This window comes from Salpingoeca rosetta, assembly GCF_000188695.1.
Source record: "Salpingoeca rosetta unplaced genomic scaffold supercont1.11, whole genome shotgun sequence".
Classification (NCBI taxonomy): Eukaryota; class Choanoflagellata; order Craspedida; family Salpingoecidae; genus Salpingoeca; species Salpingoeca rosetta.
Genome location: NW_004754923.1, coordinates 67,619 through 85,911, shown reverse-complemented (window position 1 = coordinate 85,911; position 18,293 = coordinate 67,619). Strand labels below are relative to the sequence as shown.

The 18,293-nt window shown below is 55.4% G+C and overlaps 4 protein-coding genes across 4 annotated transcripts; 1 reads left to right on the top strand and 3 right to left on the bottom strand.

The window, feature by feature from the left end:
* Nucleotides 1-284: 284 nt before the first annotated feature.
* Nucleotides 285-5,382, bottom strand: PTSG_04711 (uncharacterized protein). The gene is made up of 17 exons (XM_004993976.1): nucleotides 5,338-5,382; nucleotides 4,987-5,093; nucleotides 4,720-4,829; nucleotides 4,377-4,479; nucleotides 4,122-4,181; nucleotides 3,818-3,871; nucleotides 3,501-3,630; nucleotides 3,161-3,313; nucleotides 2,866-2,929; nucleotides 2,523-2,576; nucleotides 2,062-2,255; nucleotides 1,853-1,905; nucleotides 1,647-1,715; nucleotides 1,335-1,421; nucleotides 921-1,055; nucleotides 717-771; nucleotides 285-459 (listed from the first exon to the last, which is right to left on the bottom strand). Exons 1-17 carry the CDS (start codon nucleotides 5,363-5,365, stop codon nucleotides 395-397), a joined length of 1,521 nt encoding a protein of 506 aa, XP_004994033.1. The 5' UTR covers nucleotides 5,366-5,382; the 3' UTR covers nucleotides 285-394.
* Nucleotides 5,383-5,688: 306 nt separating this feature from the next.
* On the bottom strand, nucleotides 5,689-6,945 carry PTSG_04710 (uncharacterized protein; the record flags this gene model as incomplete). Its single annotated transcript, XM_004993975.1, has 1 exon — nucleotides 5,689-6,945. The coding sequence occupies one exon, from the start codon at nucleotides 6,943-6,945 to the stop codon at nucleotides 5,689-5,691; it is 1,257 nt and encodes a 418-aa protein (XP_004994032.1).
* A 781-nt stretch (nucleotides 6,946-7,726) lies between these two features.
* PTSG_04709 (uncharacterized protein) lies at nucleotides 7,727-16,028 on the bottom strand. Its single transcript, XM_004993974.1, has 15 exons — nucleotides 15,830-16,028; nucleotides 14,361-15,627; nucleotides 13,387-14,067; nucleotides 12,756-13,133; nucleotides 12,412-12,578; nucleotides 11,959-12,109; nucleotides 11,697-11,783; nucleotides 11,125-11,517; nucleotides 10,856-10,923; nucleotides 10,413-10,492; nucleotides 10,173-10,263; nucleotides 9,445-9,942; nucleotides 9,102-9,168; nucleotides 8,767-8,932; nucleotides 7,727-8,535 (listed from the first exon to the last, which is right to left on the bottom strand). The coding sequence occupies exons 1-15, from the start codon at nucleotides 15,901-15,903 to the stop codon at nucleotides 7,973-7,975; spliced, it is 4,731 nt and encodes a 1,576-aa protein (XP_004994031.1). The 5' UTR covers nucleotides 15,904-16,028; the 3' UTR covers nucleotides 7,727-7,972.
* A 20-nt stretch (nucleotides 16,029-16,048) lies between these two features.
* Nucleotides 16,049-18,242, top strand: PTSG_04708 (uncharacterized protein). The gene is made up of 6 exons (XM_004993973.1): nucleotides 16,049-16,190; nucleotides 16,718-16,862; nucleotides 17,163-17,269; nucleotides 17,374-17,470; nucleotides 17,680-17,754; nucleotides 17,938-18,242. Exons 1-6 carry the CDS (start codon nucleotides 16,075-16,077, stop codon nucleotides 18,109-18,111), a joined length of 714 nt encoding a protein of 237 aa, XP_004994030.1. The 5' UTR covers nucleotides 16,049-16,074; the 3' UTR covers nucleotides 18,112-18,242.
* Nucleotides 18,243-18,293: the final 51 nt, after the last annotated feature.

The following is an 18,293-nucleotide window of genomic DNA, read 5'->3' as shown; positions in this document are numbered from 1 at the left end:
TTGCCCTTTGCCTTCTTCTTGCTCGCCTGCGTTGTGGAGATGAGAGATGCGTTGTGAATGTAAATGAGCGCTTGCTCGCCTGTTCATCTTCATCTCCATCCCCGACTTCACCGGCCATCAGCCACTGCCGCCTGAGCATGATGCGAGCTGCACTCCGTCGCTGTTGTTGTTTGGTGTTTGGTGTGTGCTTCTTGTGTCCATTCTTGGCGTTTCATGTCCGCTCTCTCGAGTCAAATCACAAATTTGGCGGCGCCAAAGTGCTAAAAATAGCACCATCAGCCAGATAGAGGGTTGGGGTGTTTTCAGTTTTGGGCAACACAAACAAAGTGCAAGAGCGAGCACGAAGCAAGCAAGCAAGTAAGCAAGTAACAATCGCATCGGCAACAGCATCGGCTCAGTAGTCATCGTCTTCATCGTCGTCCCACTCGCCGCCGCCATCATCGCTGCCACTGTCAGCCTCTGCACACGCGAATGACAAGACAAACAAAGCGAATGAATGCGATGAATGCAAGCAACGCAAGAACGGTACGCCGACGCGCATGCGGGAAGCACAAACACAAAAGCACACTCACACACAGACACACACACAGACACACATGCACACTCACAACACACAGACACACACGTACATGCACACATTCACACAGACACACAGACACACCAAGCACACACGCATGCACACACATACACACACAAGCACAAACACACTCGCGCACCGATAATGGGAACGGTGGAGGCCAGAGCACTGAGCGGATCGCCCGTTGGAAGGCTCTGATGATGTCACAGCAAAACAATCACAATGCAGCAGCCAAACGTGCACGGCGTGAGAAGGGCGACTCAATCAGACAAGCCAACAATCAGCAGCACCCAACATCATCAACACCAACAATAGTACAACATGCACCAGCACGAATGCGCACCCTTGATGGGGCGGGGATGTCATCGTCGTCGTCATCACTCTCGTCCTCATCTGATGACTCTTTGCGCTTCTTTGCTTTCTTCTTCTTTGATTTCTTCTTCCCGGGCGCATCTCCATGCAGCGCAGAGCGCCGCCGCTGTGCAGTGGGCAGATGGTGGTGAAATGGAAAGGGCGGGGGAGTTTGCATGCTTCATGAGGACAAGGGAAAGCAGCGAGGGAAAAAAATTACAACCTCAACCACGCAAGCAAAACGCAACGCTTCAGCCACGCACACACACACACACACACACACACACACACACACACACACACACACACACACACACACACACACACACACACGCACACACACACACACACACACGCACACACACACGCACACACACACACACACACACACGCAGAGCACACGTACAGCGAGGGCGTTCTTGAGCATGTCCATATGGTCCATGCCGCGAGAAGCAGGCTTGGCCTCGGCCTTCTTCTTCTGCTTGCGCTGCTTCTGCACAGAAGGTAGAACGAGCGCAGAATGGGGGAGGGGGTGAATGGGTGTGACAGGGAGATTGTCAGTGTCGAAAAACGAAATACACAAAAGGGGAAGCGATACGAATGCGAACGAAACCTCAGCCATCTCAACACACACACACACACATGCACACGCACACACACACACACATGTTCACACACACACACACACACATATTGCACACACGCAAAGCAAACGCGCCTTAATGGACTTGAGGTTCTTGATGCTGCTGCCGCGGATGGCTGCGAGCAAATCAGACCGCCCGCCGCCCTGGAATCACACACGCACACATGTACACATTGCAGCGCACAACATACGGTCACAAGGTGTGCGAATGGCACGCAAACGAAGCGACTGCAAGCAGGAGAAGTACAGGTTTGCGCCCAGTCTCCACCCCCAATACGCACCCCTGTTTCTGCCGGCTCTTCATCCTCTTCCGACTCCTCTGCAGCACCCGCGCCTGGACCAAGACACACCAGCAAGGAATGCATACACCGTGAGCTGTACGTGTGTCCTCAGATGCATGCATGTGTGTGTGTGTGTGTGTGCACTCGAGTGTATCGCACCACAAGAACAACCAACCAATGGCCCGCAACACCAATGCTCTCCTGCGTACCTTGGGGTGGGAGGGGCGCCTCTGTTGCTGGTGGTGGTGGCGGTGGTACCGGTGCATCGGATGGTGGTGGTGGCGGCGGTGGTGGTGGCGCGCCAGAGTCGGGTGGAGGAGGAGGTGGTGGTGCTGATGTGGACGGTGGTGGTGGCGGCGGTGCTGTTGAGTCTGCAGGCGGTGGCGGCGCCGACGCACCCTCCCTGCACACCCACACACAGACGAAGCAGTTGCAGGAGGAGCAACAGGGAACGACGACGTGAGCAGCAGCACCAGTGTACATGGGCATGTGAATGTGCGGTGAATTGTGTGTGCGTGTGGCCAAAGGCTGGCTGTGGTGCAATCCATAAGCCAGAGCACACAACATGTCACAAACCAAACGACGAAACGTATGCCACACACACACACACACACATTCACACACATTCACACACATTCACACACATTCACACACATACACACACACGTACGCTGTTGCCTCTGCTGGGGCTGCGGTATCCATATCCGCTGTCGTTGGCACGTTCCTGGATGGTGTTGGTCGGGTGTTGAGGATGGAGGCGGTGGGCGTGGAGATGGTCAAAATGTGTTCAATGAGTGGGTGAGTGAGTGTGACAATGAGAGCGCACACGCATACGCACATGCACATACATACATACACATGCACATGCGCATGCACGTACACACACTCTTACACACACATGTGTACATACGCGCGCGACACTCTGTCTCGACCCCTCTGGGAATCCAATTCAGCATGTGCGTGTGTGTGTGTTTAGATGCACAGTAGGGCAAGAGGAGAGACTGGCAACATACATGAGTCTGGATGGGGCAATGTTTGTGTCGTTCAGCTCCTCCGAAAACCGTAAGTCAGCAACGCCTGGACCGGACGAGGAGGTGGTGACGGATGCACTCGCGATGATGTCAAAGGATGATGGTGCACAGGACGCAACACAACACAACACAACACAACACAACACAACACAACACACAACACAACACAACACAACACAACATAACACAACACAACACAACATAACACAACACAACACAACGAACACCACAACAGCTACAACCCACAAGACACAGCCCAGCCCACAGCGGGTGTTACCTGCGAGGTCTGGGAGGACGGAGGGCGCCTCAATCTCGGGCACGGCGCCAAGATTCGGCAGATAGCGATACGACTCGCCCTCAATGGCCTCATACCGCTCGCCCTTGAGCAGCGTCTCGGGGGCAGCAGCAAGCAGCTTCTGTTGCTCAACGTCTGCAGCAGGGTTAGGTGTGTGTTTTGTTTGTGTCAGGATGATTTGAGGGACAATAACACAGACGCAGACACAACCGTGACATGAACGAGCATTCACACACAGACACACACATACACACACACACGCACACGCACACGCACACACACACACACAGACACACACACACACACACACACACACACACACCCGCGCGTGTCTTGGTGACTGCGCCGTGGAGGGGGTCAACAGTGACGTATTTCTTGTACGGGTTCTCTGTTGTGTTGAAGAGCAGCAGACTGGAGACAGACGTCAGGTTCTTGGGCAAGCTGCCGAGGCCCTGTCGTGATGAGTGCCACGGTCGTGTGTTGCACACATGGCAGTTGCAAATGAGTGTGTTGGGGAAGGCAGGACTTACGATGCAGTGCAACAAACAAAGACACCACAAACACACATGCAGAAACGCAAACACATGAAGATGAGCAAACAGGTGCAAACACACGAACAACGAAAATGAGTGTATGCACCTCGAGCTCTTCCTCGTCTGCGGTGATGGCCTGGTCCCTCTTGCGCACGACAGTCTGGAAGGGGGGCCGTTGCATTGAAAACATGAGCATGGCATGCACACACATACACACATACGCAAGCCGGTGATGGCTAAAGTTGATGCAATGATGCGCAGACGCACACACACACACGCACACACACACACACACGCACACACACACACACAACACACGCACACACGCACACACAACACACGCACACACGCACACACACACACACACACACACGCACACACACACACACGCGTACGCACACAGGGCTTACGTTGTTCTTCATGCTGAAGATGACGGAGTTGTTGTCCATGAATTCACGATCGACGCGGGGCTGTCGGAACACGTACACCAAACACACAAATACGCACATATACGCACGCACACATGTAAGCCGCATATTGACGCGTGTCCATGCGCATCATCATCAACGAGAGTTTGTGGTGATGGATGGTGGTGGCAGAGGGAAGAAGAGCACACGACAAAGGGCCAACACGCAAGCAGGCCAGCAAGTGCCATGTCCACTCACGTGTCGCGATGTGACTGTGTTGGGTTTGAAGGGCGGCTCGGGCTCTTCTCCATCAAACAGCGGCGGCAAGGGCTCCAGTTTGGCTGGCCCAGGATACTTGGCACTGGACCCAGTTTGAAGGTGTGTGTGTGTGTGTGTGTGTGTATGTGCGTTTGCGTTTGTGTTTGTGCGTGTGTGAGTTGTGAGTGAGTGTTAGTGTGTGTGTGTGTGTGTGTGTGTGTGTGAGTGTGTGTGTGTGTGTGTGCGAGACCCAAAAGTCAAGCACAAATACACATGCACGAGCTCCCCCACACCCACACACAAGCACCCACACAAGCGAGCGCACACACGCATGCACAAATACCTGGCGTAGACAGTGGTGGCCATGGAGCTGCCGACCATCTTCTGGACTTTGGCTCGTGCCAGGTTAATGCGGTTGTTCACATCCACCAGGTCCTTCTTGTTGGAATCAATCTGTGTTCAAGACGAAGTCAACAGTGAAGCCAGGAGGAGCGGCAAGCGTGCGTGACACAAGCAAAGGCAAAGCACGAGAGCGAGAGCGAGTGGTCCCAAGCCGTTCGTCGAGGTGCACACACTGTCCCATGCCACATCACACACACGTAACACGCACCGCTTCGGAGATGTGGTTGAAGACGTTGTTCACCACATTTTCCAGGTGCTCCAATGCATCAAACGCTTGCAACAGGGACTCTTCTTCCCGCAGGTTTGGGGCGACCACTACACACAAACAAAAAAGTAAAACCAAGCACAAGCAAAACCAAGCACAAGCGAACACACAGACACACACAGACACATACACAAACGAACACATAATGTTAAGTCAAGCGTCTCTTATGCAACACGTAGCTTGGTCAAGCACTTGCAGACACACACACACGCATGCACGCACACATGCACGCACGCACGCACGCAGTCGTGTGCTCTCTCGCCCCATCCATTCCAACCAAACAAACTCACTCACCAGCCACCCTTTGCGTCTGCGTCGGCATCGTAGCAAAACAAAAAAGTGGAGCGATCTTTCGACTGAATTCAGTCTTGTTTATTAAGTGCACCCCTCGCAGTACAACACCCGTCTGAAAAGGCGGACACCACACAGCGCGCAAAGAAAACGAGAGGAAGCAAACCTGCAAGCCCCCCCCCCCGGCACACACACACACACACACACACACACACACACACACACACACACACACACACACACACACACACACACACACACACACACACACACACACACACACACACACACACACACACACACACACACACACACACAACCAAACAACCAAACTCATACGCAAGGCAAACACCCTCAGGAGTGGAGGCGAAGAAAGGCGGAGAGGTAGGACCCAATGGTCTTGGCGTTGTCGCCCTGAAACATGTCATGATGAGCGGCATCCACAATGACGACATCCACGCGGCCAGCCACATTGGCAGTGATGCCATAGTCCTCAGGCACGCAGGACAAGAGTCGCGTGGTTGCTGGTGTCGATGATTCCCCGTTTATCGTGTCAGGAAACGTGCCCTGCAGGTTGGCCGCGCGTGCAAATGAGAGGCGGTGGCGTTGTGTGCTGCGAATCAGCAGCACAGGGCACTTCAGCTGCACGTCACGCAGGTCGTCCCCAACAAATTCGGGCCGGCACATGGCCGCGGCGATGGAGGCGATGGAACGGGCGAACCGCTTGGCCATTGCCATACGGCGGCTGCGAGCCACCGGCGCAAGAATGGACGAGTACTCATCAGCGGGCAATGACAGCACGGCCGCCTGCAACTCTTCTCGGTCGGTGCACGTCTGCAGCAGCCTCCCAAGCGCGTCACGGCTGCTGGCACCGGGCTTCACTAGAAGGCTGAGCATGGCGTCCACCACCAACGGGCGGGAGGCAGCGCTCGTGTATGTGGCGTCGAAGGTTATGGTGTCGTCGATGCCAACGAAGCTGACCACCTCTCGCCCGCGGGCCGTGAGGTCGAGCGCAGCCAGCGCAGCCGTCTTCACGCCAAGCGAAAAGCCGCCAATGTGAAGTGGGCCACGAGGGTGGAACCTGTCAATGGCTTGGGCGTAATACTTGGCCAGCTCTCGCAGCGTCGTCAGGGGCGCATCGTCATCGAGCTGCACGCCGTAGCAGGTTTGGTCCAGAGCCGGCAGCATGTTTCGAAAGTGCTCAATTACGCCCGTGCTGTCGTGAAACAGGAACAGCGGAACATCGTCACGCTTGTCGTTGCCCCGTCGCACCTGCGCTCTGCTGCCTGAGCCGCTTGAGAGGAAGATTGGTCGGATACAAGAGTGTGGCTTGTGGCCTGCTTGGTGAGCAGCAGCGCTGCTCCTCTGCGTCTTGAGTGCAGGTTCACTGCTCGACCTCCTGCAAATCGTCTGCTCTGGCTGCTCTGGCTGCTCTGGCAGGCGGAATTGCAGCTTGTTGAGGGTGCGCGGCGCTGGCTCGGTGTGCTGCTGTGTCTGGAACAGTGGGGACTGTGCCTTCTTGTCGGAGATCAAGCGGTGGGGCTTGACGGAGCTGCCCGCAGCCACGGTCGGTCGTGGGCCTGACCGGCAGGAAACGCGTCGAGACATCATCTTGGCTGTACTTGAAGCTGGGTCCGACACAAGGGAGGGTGGAAGGGTGGAAGGGTGGAAGGGTGGAAGGGTGGAAGGGTGGAAGGGTGGAAGGGTGGAATGGTGAAGGGTGGAAGGGTGGAAGGGTGGAAGGGGATCGGGATCGGGATCGAGCCAGAGGTGGTGCGAGGGACGAACAATGTCGAGGAAAATGATACAAAGTGAGAGTACGCGTACACGATGTCTGCAGTTCGTGAGAACACACGCACGCACGCGCACACGCGCACATTCACATCAGCAAGTCAGCAAACGGATGCGTCGTCATCAATGTTCTGCTTACCGGCATGTGGCCACGCCACAACATATGCGACATGACCTACAGCCTTGTGTAGGCTGTTAAGGTCTGCAATTCACAGATGAACAAGGACATGTAACAACGTTGCAGGCATGTGTACGCGAGCATGGGCGTGACTGCTTGAGTGAGCGTGGGAGGTAGCAAGCCATTGTTCATTCGTTGCTCCCCTGGGATGATGCAACGTGTGACAGCCCTGCCAGTGTGCCGTTGTTGCTGGGTGATGTGCGAGAACAGGTTCATGACGTGTATGTCGATACAACGCCAGTCTCAGTCAGCACATCACATCACATCACATCAAGATCAGCAGCCACGTCACGTTCATACAGCCAAGCTCTACGCACACCTTGTGCCCAAATGCCCAGGTGAGACGTGGGCACGCAACTTTGAACGTGAACAAAGACCCTTTGTTCACACACAAGAGATTGCGTGGTGTGTTGTTGTGTGGTTGCATGCTATTACATTATCCTGTGTACTGCTCACAACAAGGAACACCGGCAGGCAGGGGCACTGACGCTAGGATGAAGGAGAACAAGAGCGAAGAAGACAAGCAAACTGGGAGCAAGCTAATAACATGGCCAAGCACGCAAAAGAAGGAAGGTTGTAGGTAGCACAACATTACAAGGGAATAACAACGGTATGGAGCACGAGAGGGCAAACACCACCAACAACGGTCAGCCAGGCAGGCATGTGTTGTTAGGCAACAGGCGTGGCCGGTGGCTTGGGCGAGGGCTTGGGCTTTGGTTTGGGTTTGGCTGGTTTTGGCGAAGGCTTTGGCTTCACTTTTGGCTTTGGCTTTGTCGGTGGCACCGCATGCGTGCCTCCACCCGAGTCAGCGTCATCCCTGGCATCCGCTGCAGTGGTTATTGTAGTAACGCTCGCGCCCGCACTCGAGTCTGGGTTACTTTGCTGCTGCTGTTGTTGTTGTTGTTGTTGTTGGTGTTGTTGTTGTGGTGGTGGTGGTGTGATGGGCAGCGATGGCGAGTCATCAAAGAGATCCGTTGGTGTCACGTCCGCTTTTCGTCGGCGGGATGGCAGGCGACGCTGGCGGGGTGGGATGGGCTTTGAAAACTGGTTCGTCAGCGGTGTCAGCTGCTGCGCTGTTGCCGCTGATGTTGCAGATGGTGAAGATGCCATGGGGTCATGAGAGGCAGACAACTCATGCTCTTGCCATGCCCCCGCGTGCTGCCGAGCTGCGGCTGGTGGCTGCGGCGGTGGCGGTGGTCCGCCTTCGTCCCCAGAATCGCTCCAGTCGGAATCTGTCATGGCGCGAAATACATGTCGCGCGGTGGCGTAGGAGCGATCGTTCGAGGGTGAAAAGGACGATGAAGGGGTGCAGGTTTGGAAGGGGAAAGGGGGGGGGGGGAACAGGGAAACGACTTGGCAGTTGTGGTGTGTGGGCGCGGTTCTCGCAATCAAAACATCGTCAAGCATACATTTCGCCTCAGCAACGATGTTGACAGCAGCAATACAACTTTCAAAGAACTCACCGGAGTCTGTTCGAGTGTCACCATTAGCACTACGGTCGCCACCGCCACCACAATCGTCGTTGTTGTCGTCCGCTGCTGATGACAGTGCGCCCTCACGCTGCACTTTCGCCGCTGCCACGTGCCGCTGCAGGTCCTGTGGCGTCAGCGGCTGCTGGCTGTTCACCACCTGATGGCATCGTGCGTGCGAGTGCGCGAGAGTATACAAGAGTGTGTATGTGTGTGCGTGTAAGTTCATGTGTGTACAAACATGTGTGCATGTGTGTGTTTTTGTGGCTGTGAACAGGGCAATCCAAGAGATCAACGTCGTGCACGACGAAGCGCGATTTGCATGGCACCTTGGCGACAGTGCTGAGGAGATTGGCTTTAAGCTTTCCTGGGGTCCGTTTTGGGGTTGATGTCGCACTGAAGGAACAGTGGTGGAAGGAGTACGTGCACAGGTAAGCAAGTCAGAAGCAAGATCACTTTCAAACAGGGGCAGGCAAGCCACCACAGAGCAAGCACACACACACACGCACACAAACACACGCACACACACACACACGCATACACGCACACGCACACAAACACAAACACACACGCACGCGCGCACACACACACACACACACACACACACCACACACACCACCCACCACACACACACACACACACACACACACACACGCACACGTGCACACGTACGAGCTGGTGGCCGTGTCCTTGTCATTGTGCTGCTCAAACTTCTTCAGCTTGGAGCGGCGACGGCGTGTCTTTGTGCGCACACGCGGCGGCGTCTTCTTGTGCGTCGTTGCTGTTGCAGCAGTTGTTGATGTTGAGGAGGCAGTGCTCTCATCTCCCCCACGCCCAGCATCCACTTGTTCTCCTGGCGTTTCTTCTTCGTCTGTGGTGGCGGCAGCGGCTGCAGTGTGTGCATTGCCATCGTGTAGCTTCAAAGGCCCTTGCGCTGCAGCAACAGCAGCGGCATCACCTGGCGACGACTGCTTACGTGGATGTGCCGCAGTCACATCCCGCCCCTTGCTGTCGTCGGCACGTTTGCTGTCGACACCCGTCACCGCAGCAGCTGCTGCCACCACTGAGGATGATGTGGCGAGTGGTGCCTGTTTCGTGGCCTCCAGCAACATACGCGCAGTGGAGAGCTGGCCGTCCATCACCACCTTCTCTGCTTCAAGCTCCTTGCACCTGAGAACACCGCACACGAGAAGAGAGAAAGGAGGGAGGCAAAATACAGCGAACGAAGTGAGAGAGTGCCAGAAGTGTGCTGAGCAGCACTACTCGCCTCACCCCGCATTTCAACGTTCAGCAATCAACACCTCCATCGCGCCTTCATGCCTCCACCCTGAGCTTGTCAATCTCAGCACAACCCTCAACATGTGGTGCTCAACGAGTTCACCGTGCCAGGTCTCACTGACTTCCGCTCGGCGTCGACAGCGCGCTTCTCCAGCAGATCCATCAGCTGTTTGTGTGTTGAGAGCGCTACCACGTTTGCGCCCGTCATGGCACCTGTGCAGAGCAGAGGATGGCCACAGAATGTGAGTGTGCACAAAAGACAGTCGCGCCAAGCAGGAGCAGATACCATTTGTGCCATTCAGACCCCCCCCCCCCACACACACACAACCAACAAAGCAGGCGCGTGCGTGCGGGTTGTGGACCTGTCGGGTGCTGCGCAGCTGTCTCGTACTGCTTGAGCTTCTCCAACAGCACCATGACCTGCCTCTCCGAATCTTTCGCTCTGGAAAAGGCGATGGGAGAGGAACAAAGGGTGTGTGTGTGTGTGTGTGTGTGTGCGTGCGTGTGTGTGTGTGTGTGTGCGTGTGTGTGCGTGTGTGTGTGTGTGTGTGTGTGTGTGTGTGTGTGTGTGTGTGTGTGTGTGTGTGTGTGTGTGTGTGTGTGTGTGTGTGTGTGTGTGTGTGTGTGTGTGTGTGTGTGTGTGTGTGTGTGTGTGTGTGTGGGCGTGTGGGCGTGAGTTGGTGGGGAGGAGCAGCACAGGCAACTGCGCAATGTGCGACAGGTGTGAAGCACGGAAAGCGAAACAACCACACGTTTAACTGACACCAACGCACGTACGCACGCACATATGCACCCGACTGCATACCTCTGTTCTGCAAGCCTTGCATCGCGCATGTAGTCCAATTCCGATGCAGGCGCGGAAGATGTGGTCGCCTGTCGGTGCGTGTGCGTGTATGTGTGTGTGTGTGTGTGCGCGCGCGCGTGTGTGTGTGCATGTGTGTGTGTGTCAACGTGTGTTGGCGAAGGCCAAAAGACCTCTGTTGGTCGCATGCATACTGACAGACAAATGCAGACACCCGCACCAAAGACATGCAGACTACAACACGACCCAAGCAAGTGACGAGCACACAGCACCTGCTGCTGCGCGTAGAAGTTGGGCGGCAGCGGAAAGAGCGAGAACGGCGACGCCTTTGATGCAGAAGAAGCAGCCAGCGACTGCCAAGACGATGACATGTAATCCGACATTGTTGAAGGCGGCGGCGGTGTGCCCATCGTGGACGTGTGGGCCGCAGAAGCAGCGGTCGCTGTCGTTGGTGCAGCAAGGAAGTCAAGGCCCACACCCGGAGTCGAATGCTGCGTTTGCCTGCGCAGCTCCTCCACCTCTGCCGTCAGCTGTTCGTTGACGGTGCGCATGTGCTCATAGTCAAACTTGAACGTCGTCGCTTCGCTCTCTGCGGTCGCACGCCGGTCGACTTCCTTCGACACACGCGCCCGTAATTCGCTGTTTTCCGTCTGCAGCAGTGAGGCCTGCGCACACAAGAGATATTGCGTCACATGCATCGTTACTTGTACGAGGGATTGGAACAAGGCACGCATCGGCACCAACAGCTGCCTTCTTGACACGCACATACATGCAGACGCACGCACACACGCACACGCACACCCGCACACGCACACCCGCACACCCGTACACACCACAATCACACCATGTTTTCTGCGACGGCGAGGCGATGCTGGAGCTCTGATGTGTCGGTGATCTTCGTTTTCATCTCTGATGTTGAGGTTCGCAGCACCTAAAGGATATAGAAATAAGCGCGCATGTGTGCGTATGAGAGAGGGGTTTTCTGGCAGGTCTGCATGAGCAGGCATGTGGACACGAGCCTGTGCGAATACAACACATACAAACATACACACATGCAAACATACACACGTACACACCTACACGCACACACACATGTGCATACTCACGGCGAGTTCCTTGGCCAGTCCCTGGTTCCTGGCAGTCAGGTCCTCCACTTTGGCTTCGTACCGCTCAACAACGGCGTTGTGCATGCGCGCTTGCACCCGCAGCGTCACGAGTTCACTGCGCTGCCCGTCCTCTGCTTCCTTCACGAGCGATCTATACAGTTGGTGGAATGTGATGTGATGTTGTGACGCAGTCGTGGCATGCGGGAAGTTGGAAACATCGGGGAGGTTGGGAGTTGAGGGAGTGAATGGAGGGGTACTGGCAACACAAGCGCACAGACACACAGACACACAGACACACAGACAGACAGACACCCCCCCACACACCCCCACACACCCACACCCACAGACACAGACACACACAGACACGCACACACGCACGGTTGCAAGGAGCTCTTTTAACAACATGGGCATGTACGCGTGCCTATATCACACATGATATATATTGTGTCGCACTTCATTTCGAGATGTTGGTCGCGCAGCGCTTCCTGTGAGTCCTTCAGTTGTGCCTTCAACTCTTCAATGGTGCTGTTCTGTTTCGCGACAGTTTCCTCAAGGGTCACAACCCCCGCAGCCTTGGTCTCGAGCTGGCTCTTGGTGACAGCAAGCTCCTCCTCAACAGCCTGATGGAGAAAGAGCCAGCATCAGCGACACACATGCACGTGAGTTGATCCATGCAAAACAAAACGAAGGAATACATCCATTGTTTATAATACATGCGTACAAGCGTACAACTGTAACGCAGAAAACGCACACACACACACTCGCAGACGCACACAGACACAAAGACACACACGCACCTTCAGTTTCGCCGCGTGTTGTGCGCTTGCGTCTGCAACTGCGGCTCGAAGGCCTGTAACGCTTTCATCTCTCTCCAGCAAGAGCTGCTGGAATTCCTCTGCCTTTGCCGCTGCCATTGTCGCCTGTCTTCCTGCAGTTTTTGCCTTCTCCGTCAACGCTGCCGCCTGTTTCTCCAACCGTTGCCTCTCTTCATCCCACGCCGCCTTGTCTTCGCCGCCCTCTGTCTTCAGCGTTGCCACCTCGTCCTGAAGGGCCGCAATCTGCGCTTCGAGCTGTGAAATTTGTGCTGTTGTCTCCTGCTCGCGCGCTCGTGCTGCTTCGTCGCGTCGGTACAGCGTCGACAGCAAGTCCTCATTCACCGCCACAACCTCATCCACCTGTTATATATGTGTGTGTGTGTGTGTGTTGGGGGGGGGGAGATGTGGAAGTAGAAAAGGGTGTAGGGTTAGGGCAGGGCAGAAGGGGGTGGGCGAGTGTCAATGGGTGTCAATATGCGCTTCACCGTGCCGAAGTGTACACAAGTGTGAGTGAAACAAGACAGTGATGCACGCGTAAATGCGCAAGAGGAAAATAAATGCAAGGAAAGGAACTTGGGTGAACCGCTGCATATACACGCGTGTGCCTGCTTGCCTTCTTCTTGGCGGCCTGTGTGTCCTCCATTGTCGCGTGCAGCCGTGCACGTGTGTCCTGCAGTTCATCCTCCAGTCGCTTCGCCTCTTTCTTGTATGCGTCCATCTCTTCTCGATACGTTGCCGCAGCTTGCTTCGCCGCATCTGTCTGCGCTTCCTTGCGCTTCCCCTCTGCACGTGCATCTGCTGCGGCTTGCTGGTACTGCTCCGCAAGCGTCTCTGCCGCCTCACATCGCTCTGCAAGTGGTGCAAGAGATGACGCACGTGCGCACTCAGCAGCCAACTCCGCCTGCACTGCAGCAAGTTGTGCCTGCAACTGCTGATGTTGATCGCGGGCCGTCGCCAACTGCTGCTGCGCATCCTCTGCTGCTCGCTGCCACACACGCACAGATGCAGCTGCCTTGTCGCTTGATGCACGGCTCTCATCGTGCTGTTGTTGTTGTTGCTGCTGCTGCTGTTGTTGTTGTTGCTGCTGCTGCTGCTGCTGCTGCTGCTGCTGCTGCTGCTGCTGCTGCTGCTGTTGTTGTTGTTGTTGTTGTTGTTGTTGTTGTTGTTGTTGTTGTTGTTGTTGTTGTTGTTGTTGTTGTTGTTGTTGTTGTTGCACGGCGGACATCATGCTTGCTGCCATTGCCGCCAGCTGATGTCGCATTTCGGCCGTCTGCTGCTGGAAACTTGCTCGAATCTGTGAGAAAAACCACAATACAACATGGACAAGCACGATGCAGATGGATGAGCGACACGCCCAGACACATGTGTACACATTTACGTGCACACACACACACACACAAATACAAACACACACACACACACACACGCGCGCACACGTAAATACCAACACATACACACATGCGTTTGTGCAAAAGCATGCAATTGCGGCTGGCTGGCATGCTGCTTTTGGTTTGACAGAAGGTGGCGCGCGCTGAACCACGGCCAGCGCGGGCACTCGTACGGCGATCAGAAACACAAGTTTCTGACCTGATCAAAGTCTTCCCTGGACGACTGTACAGCGAATTGCAGTTCTTGCAGTTTCGCCCTGTCCTGCAGCGTCTCTTCTTGCTCATCGCACACAGCATTTCTCTGCTTCTCCACAACACTCTCTGCTGTGTCCTCGTCCTCGTCCTCTTCATCGCTGGCCTCATCCTCCTCATCCTCCTCGTCCTCGCCCCCATCTTTATCCTTCTCCTCCTCGTCCTCGTCCTCCTCGTCTTCCACCGCCGTTGCCACCGTTTCAGTGCGTGCAAGCGTGGCCATGATGGCCTGATCGAGCTCATCGTCCGTCACTTGTTCGAATCCTGCCATCACTGCAGTCGCGCCGTCATCGCCATTCTTGTCCACCATCAGCTGGTCATCCTCATCATCCACGTGTCCACCTGCATTTGTAGTGACGACACTCGTATCACCTCCACGGCGGCCTGCTGTTTCCACATGAGAGTGGCTTGCATCGTCAACAACGAGCCCAAGCGCGGCCGTCATCAGGTCCTGCACTATGTCTTCAGCAACGGGTATCACGCTGTCATCGAGGCTGCCACTGCTGACGGCGTCGAGGCTGGGGCCGCGTGCTTCATCTGGCCCAGCGTTGGCTTCACTGACGCCCCCGCTCTCTTCCTCGTTTTGCCAGCTTCCTTCCTCCTCCTCATGTTGCCAGCTTCCCTCCTCCTCCTCCTTCTCCTGCTCCTCCGTTGGCTGGTTGTCCCCGTTGTCCCGCCTTTGACGCTCCTTGTTCAGCTGCACGTGTGATGGCGTGTCATCATTGTGTGTCGCAGCCACGCTGTTCTCATCCACAGCGGCATCTTCATGCTCCTCCATCAACTCACTCATGAAACTCTGCTCCAGCTCACGCACGGCATCATCCCAGTCGTCGCCGTCTGCGGTGCTGGCTGCTGTCGTCGCCGTGGCAAGCGGCTCCAGCTGGCTCGAGGATACCCGCTTGAACGCAGATGCCTTCACCTCTGCCTCGAATGCCTCCCAGTCATCATCCGTGACATCAAGACCGGGAGCGACGCCTGGCGCAGCCAGCTCACCGTGTGTTGAGGCATCAGCGGGCTGTGCAGGCGCAGGCGAACGTGGACCGCGAACCGGGGCTACGTCGCCTTCGTCACCTCGTGCTGCGCTGTCTTCTGCTGCGAGTGCTGCTGCGTCTTCGTCGAGGGACGCGTTGAGAGATGCCATCATTTCAGACACGGCCGGCTCCCAGAAGTCCGCATCGAAGGTCTCGTCCAGCTTCCCAGAGCCATCCAAGGACCTAAACACGGACCACAACCACACGAGACACGAAGGTGAGTACAAATGCATCCAAATCACACCACACACGAAGTGCACGGCAATACCTGCTCGCCCTTTTCGGCAATTCCATGTTCACAAGCGCGTGAGCTGGCTGGACAAGGCATGTTTTGGTTTTGTGGCATGATTTGACACATTGTTACATTACACCACGCACGCCGTACCTTTTCACCAGCTCCTCCAGCTCTTGCTCCACTTGATCCCATTCCTCATCGTCGATAAAGTGGGCGTCCTCCATGTCGGCAGAGGCGTGTCAGCCCATCCACTGGCTGGCGCCTGTTTAGCTTCTGCTGGCTTGCTTGCTTGCTTGCTGAAGCGGCTTGTCTTCTTCTCCTCCTCCACAACAGCAGGTGCAATTGTTGGCGATTGAGTTGTGTGGCGGCGAATTTTCTTCCAAACACGGAACGTGATGACCTCTCCCTCTGCTGTGCGCGCTGTTGTGCAGCGCATCGTGCAGGCCACGCCGACCATCAAGACCTTTGCCCTTGGTGTGGAGCGCCCAGTCGCCTTCAAAGCAGGCCAATGGTACGGTCATAGCCGCGAATTTGCTATCGTCATTGTGTCTCCACGGTGCCCGCAGCCGCAGCCGTACACTGGTGCTTGTGTACGCTAGTGCTTGTGTACACTGGTGCTTGTACGCTAGGGTACGCTGCTTTAGATCTCTGTGGTCGTGTGTTGATGGTGTGTGTTTGTGTGTGTGTGTGTGTGTGTGTGTGTGTGTGTGTGTGTGTGTGTGTGTGTGTGTGTGTGTGTGTGTGTGTGTGTGTGTGTGTGTGTGTGTGTGTGTGTTGGAAGAGGAAGACCACCCATTGCCACAATCCCCTTGCGAAGCATCACGAAGCGCTTTTGCGTGTCTCCTTTGCGTTGTTGTGTCGATAGTGGGTGGTGAGCATGCACGCACCAAGTGCGACATCAAGCACCGCAACAGTGGCATGCTTTGGTTTGGACTCACTATCGTCTCGTACACACACACACACACACACACACACACACACACACATACACACACGCACGTACACACGCGCACTCTCGTGCGTTGTGCTGCTTCACAGGTTGGATGTATTTATTCCTGGAACAGATATGGTTGGCGGATACTCCATCTACACTGCACCACCGCTGTTATCCCACGGCGTGAAGCACTTGGACATGGCTGTCAAATATGCACGTCACCCGCCAACAAAGTGGCTGCACGAACAGGTGAGATTGCAGCACAGGTACCGGGAATGCGCTGCTCCCTTGTGCTCTTGGACGCAATGCGCACGTGTATCCCATCCACCTCGCTTCCTTGGCATCCTGGGCCTTGACTTGAGATCGTGTCTAATGACGGTGACAATGTTGCAAGCAAAGGACCACACACTCACACACTCTCACTCACTTGTGTGCTCTCAGCTACTCACCCACTCACACAGTCACTCACGCTCATTACGCTCTCACTTACCTGCCCTCATTCACTCCCATGCATTCACGCTCATGCTCACCGCACGTACGCGCCGACAGTGCCGTGAAGGGACAGAGTTACTGATTGATGTTGGCGGAGATGTGGTGCTGGAGCCTGGAGAAGTCAAGAAGCCGATTCTCTTTGTTGCTGGTGGCATTGGTATAAGGTGAGAAAGTCTCATCCACAACCCGAAAGAACTTTCTCACTTGTGCAAATGCCGTATTGCTGTCAATGCTCACATGTCGCTCGTGCTTCCCCTGCTCGGTGCAGTCCCCTGTTCAGCATGGCACAGGCTATGGCTGAGCACAGCGCTATCCACTGTCACATGCTGTATTCTGTCGCAGCACGACCAGAGCTGATATTTGAGGTGTGTGTATGTGTGTGCGTGCGTGTGTGTGTGTGTGTGTGTGTGTGTGTGTGTGTGTGTGTGTGTGTGTGTGTGTGTGTGTGTGTGTGTGAACACGTGTGTGTGTGAACACGTGTGTGTGTGAACACGTGTGTGTGTATGTGTGTGTGTGTGATGATTCCATCTTTGCCAAGCGTCTTATCCAGTACGTCTTGCGTCTCCCTGAGCAGAAGGAGTTACAGTTCTTGACAGAGATGAACCCGCATTTCACCTGGGAGGCGTTTGTGACGCAAGAGCACGACAAGGTACAGCACAGCGCGCTGCGTGTGTCTGCTCGACTGTCTGTCTCCTTCCTGTTTACACGTGTTGTAAACCACCCTCTGCAAAACTCTCGTGTGATACACTCTCGTTGCATGTCTCATTCTATCCCTCAGTGTCTCACCCTATCCCTCACTGGACCCACGCGCGCATACACACGTGACCGCCAGACGCGGATTGACGAAGGCACGCTGGATATGGCGCTGTCCCGCTTGGTGCCGCGAACACATGACATTACAGACGTGACGGTGATTGTGTGCGGGCCCCCACCCATGGTGCACTTGGTGGAAGACACCATGCATGCGCGAGGCGTTACGGATGTCGTTTACGAGAGGTGGTGGTGATGTGATGTGTCACACGTACACATACACCGCATTTCAAAGGCAAGCCAGCAATCATCACTCCGCGCTCGGTACATGCGCACATACGCACACGTGGCACACACACACACACACACACACATACACACACACACATCCATCGTCAGGTATTGGCTTGTGGTCCTTCTAACCTTGGCTGTTTACTT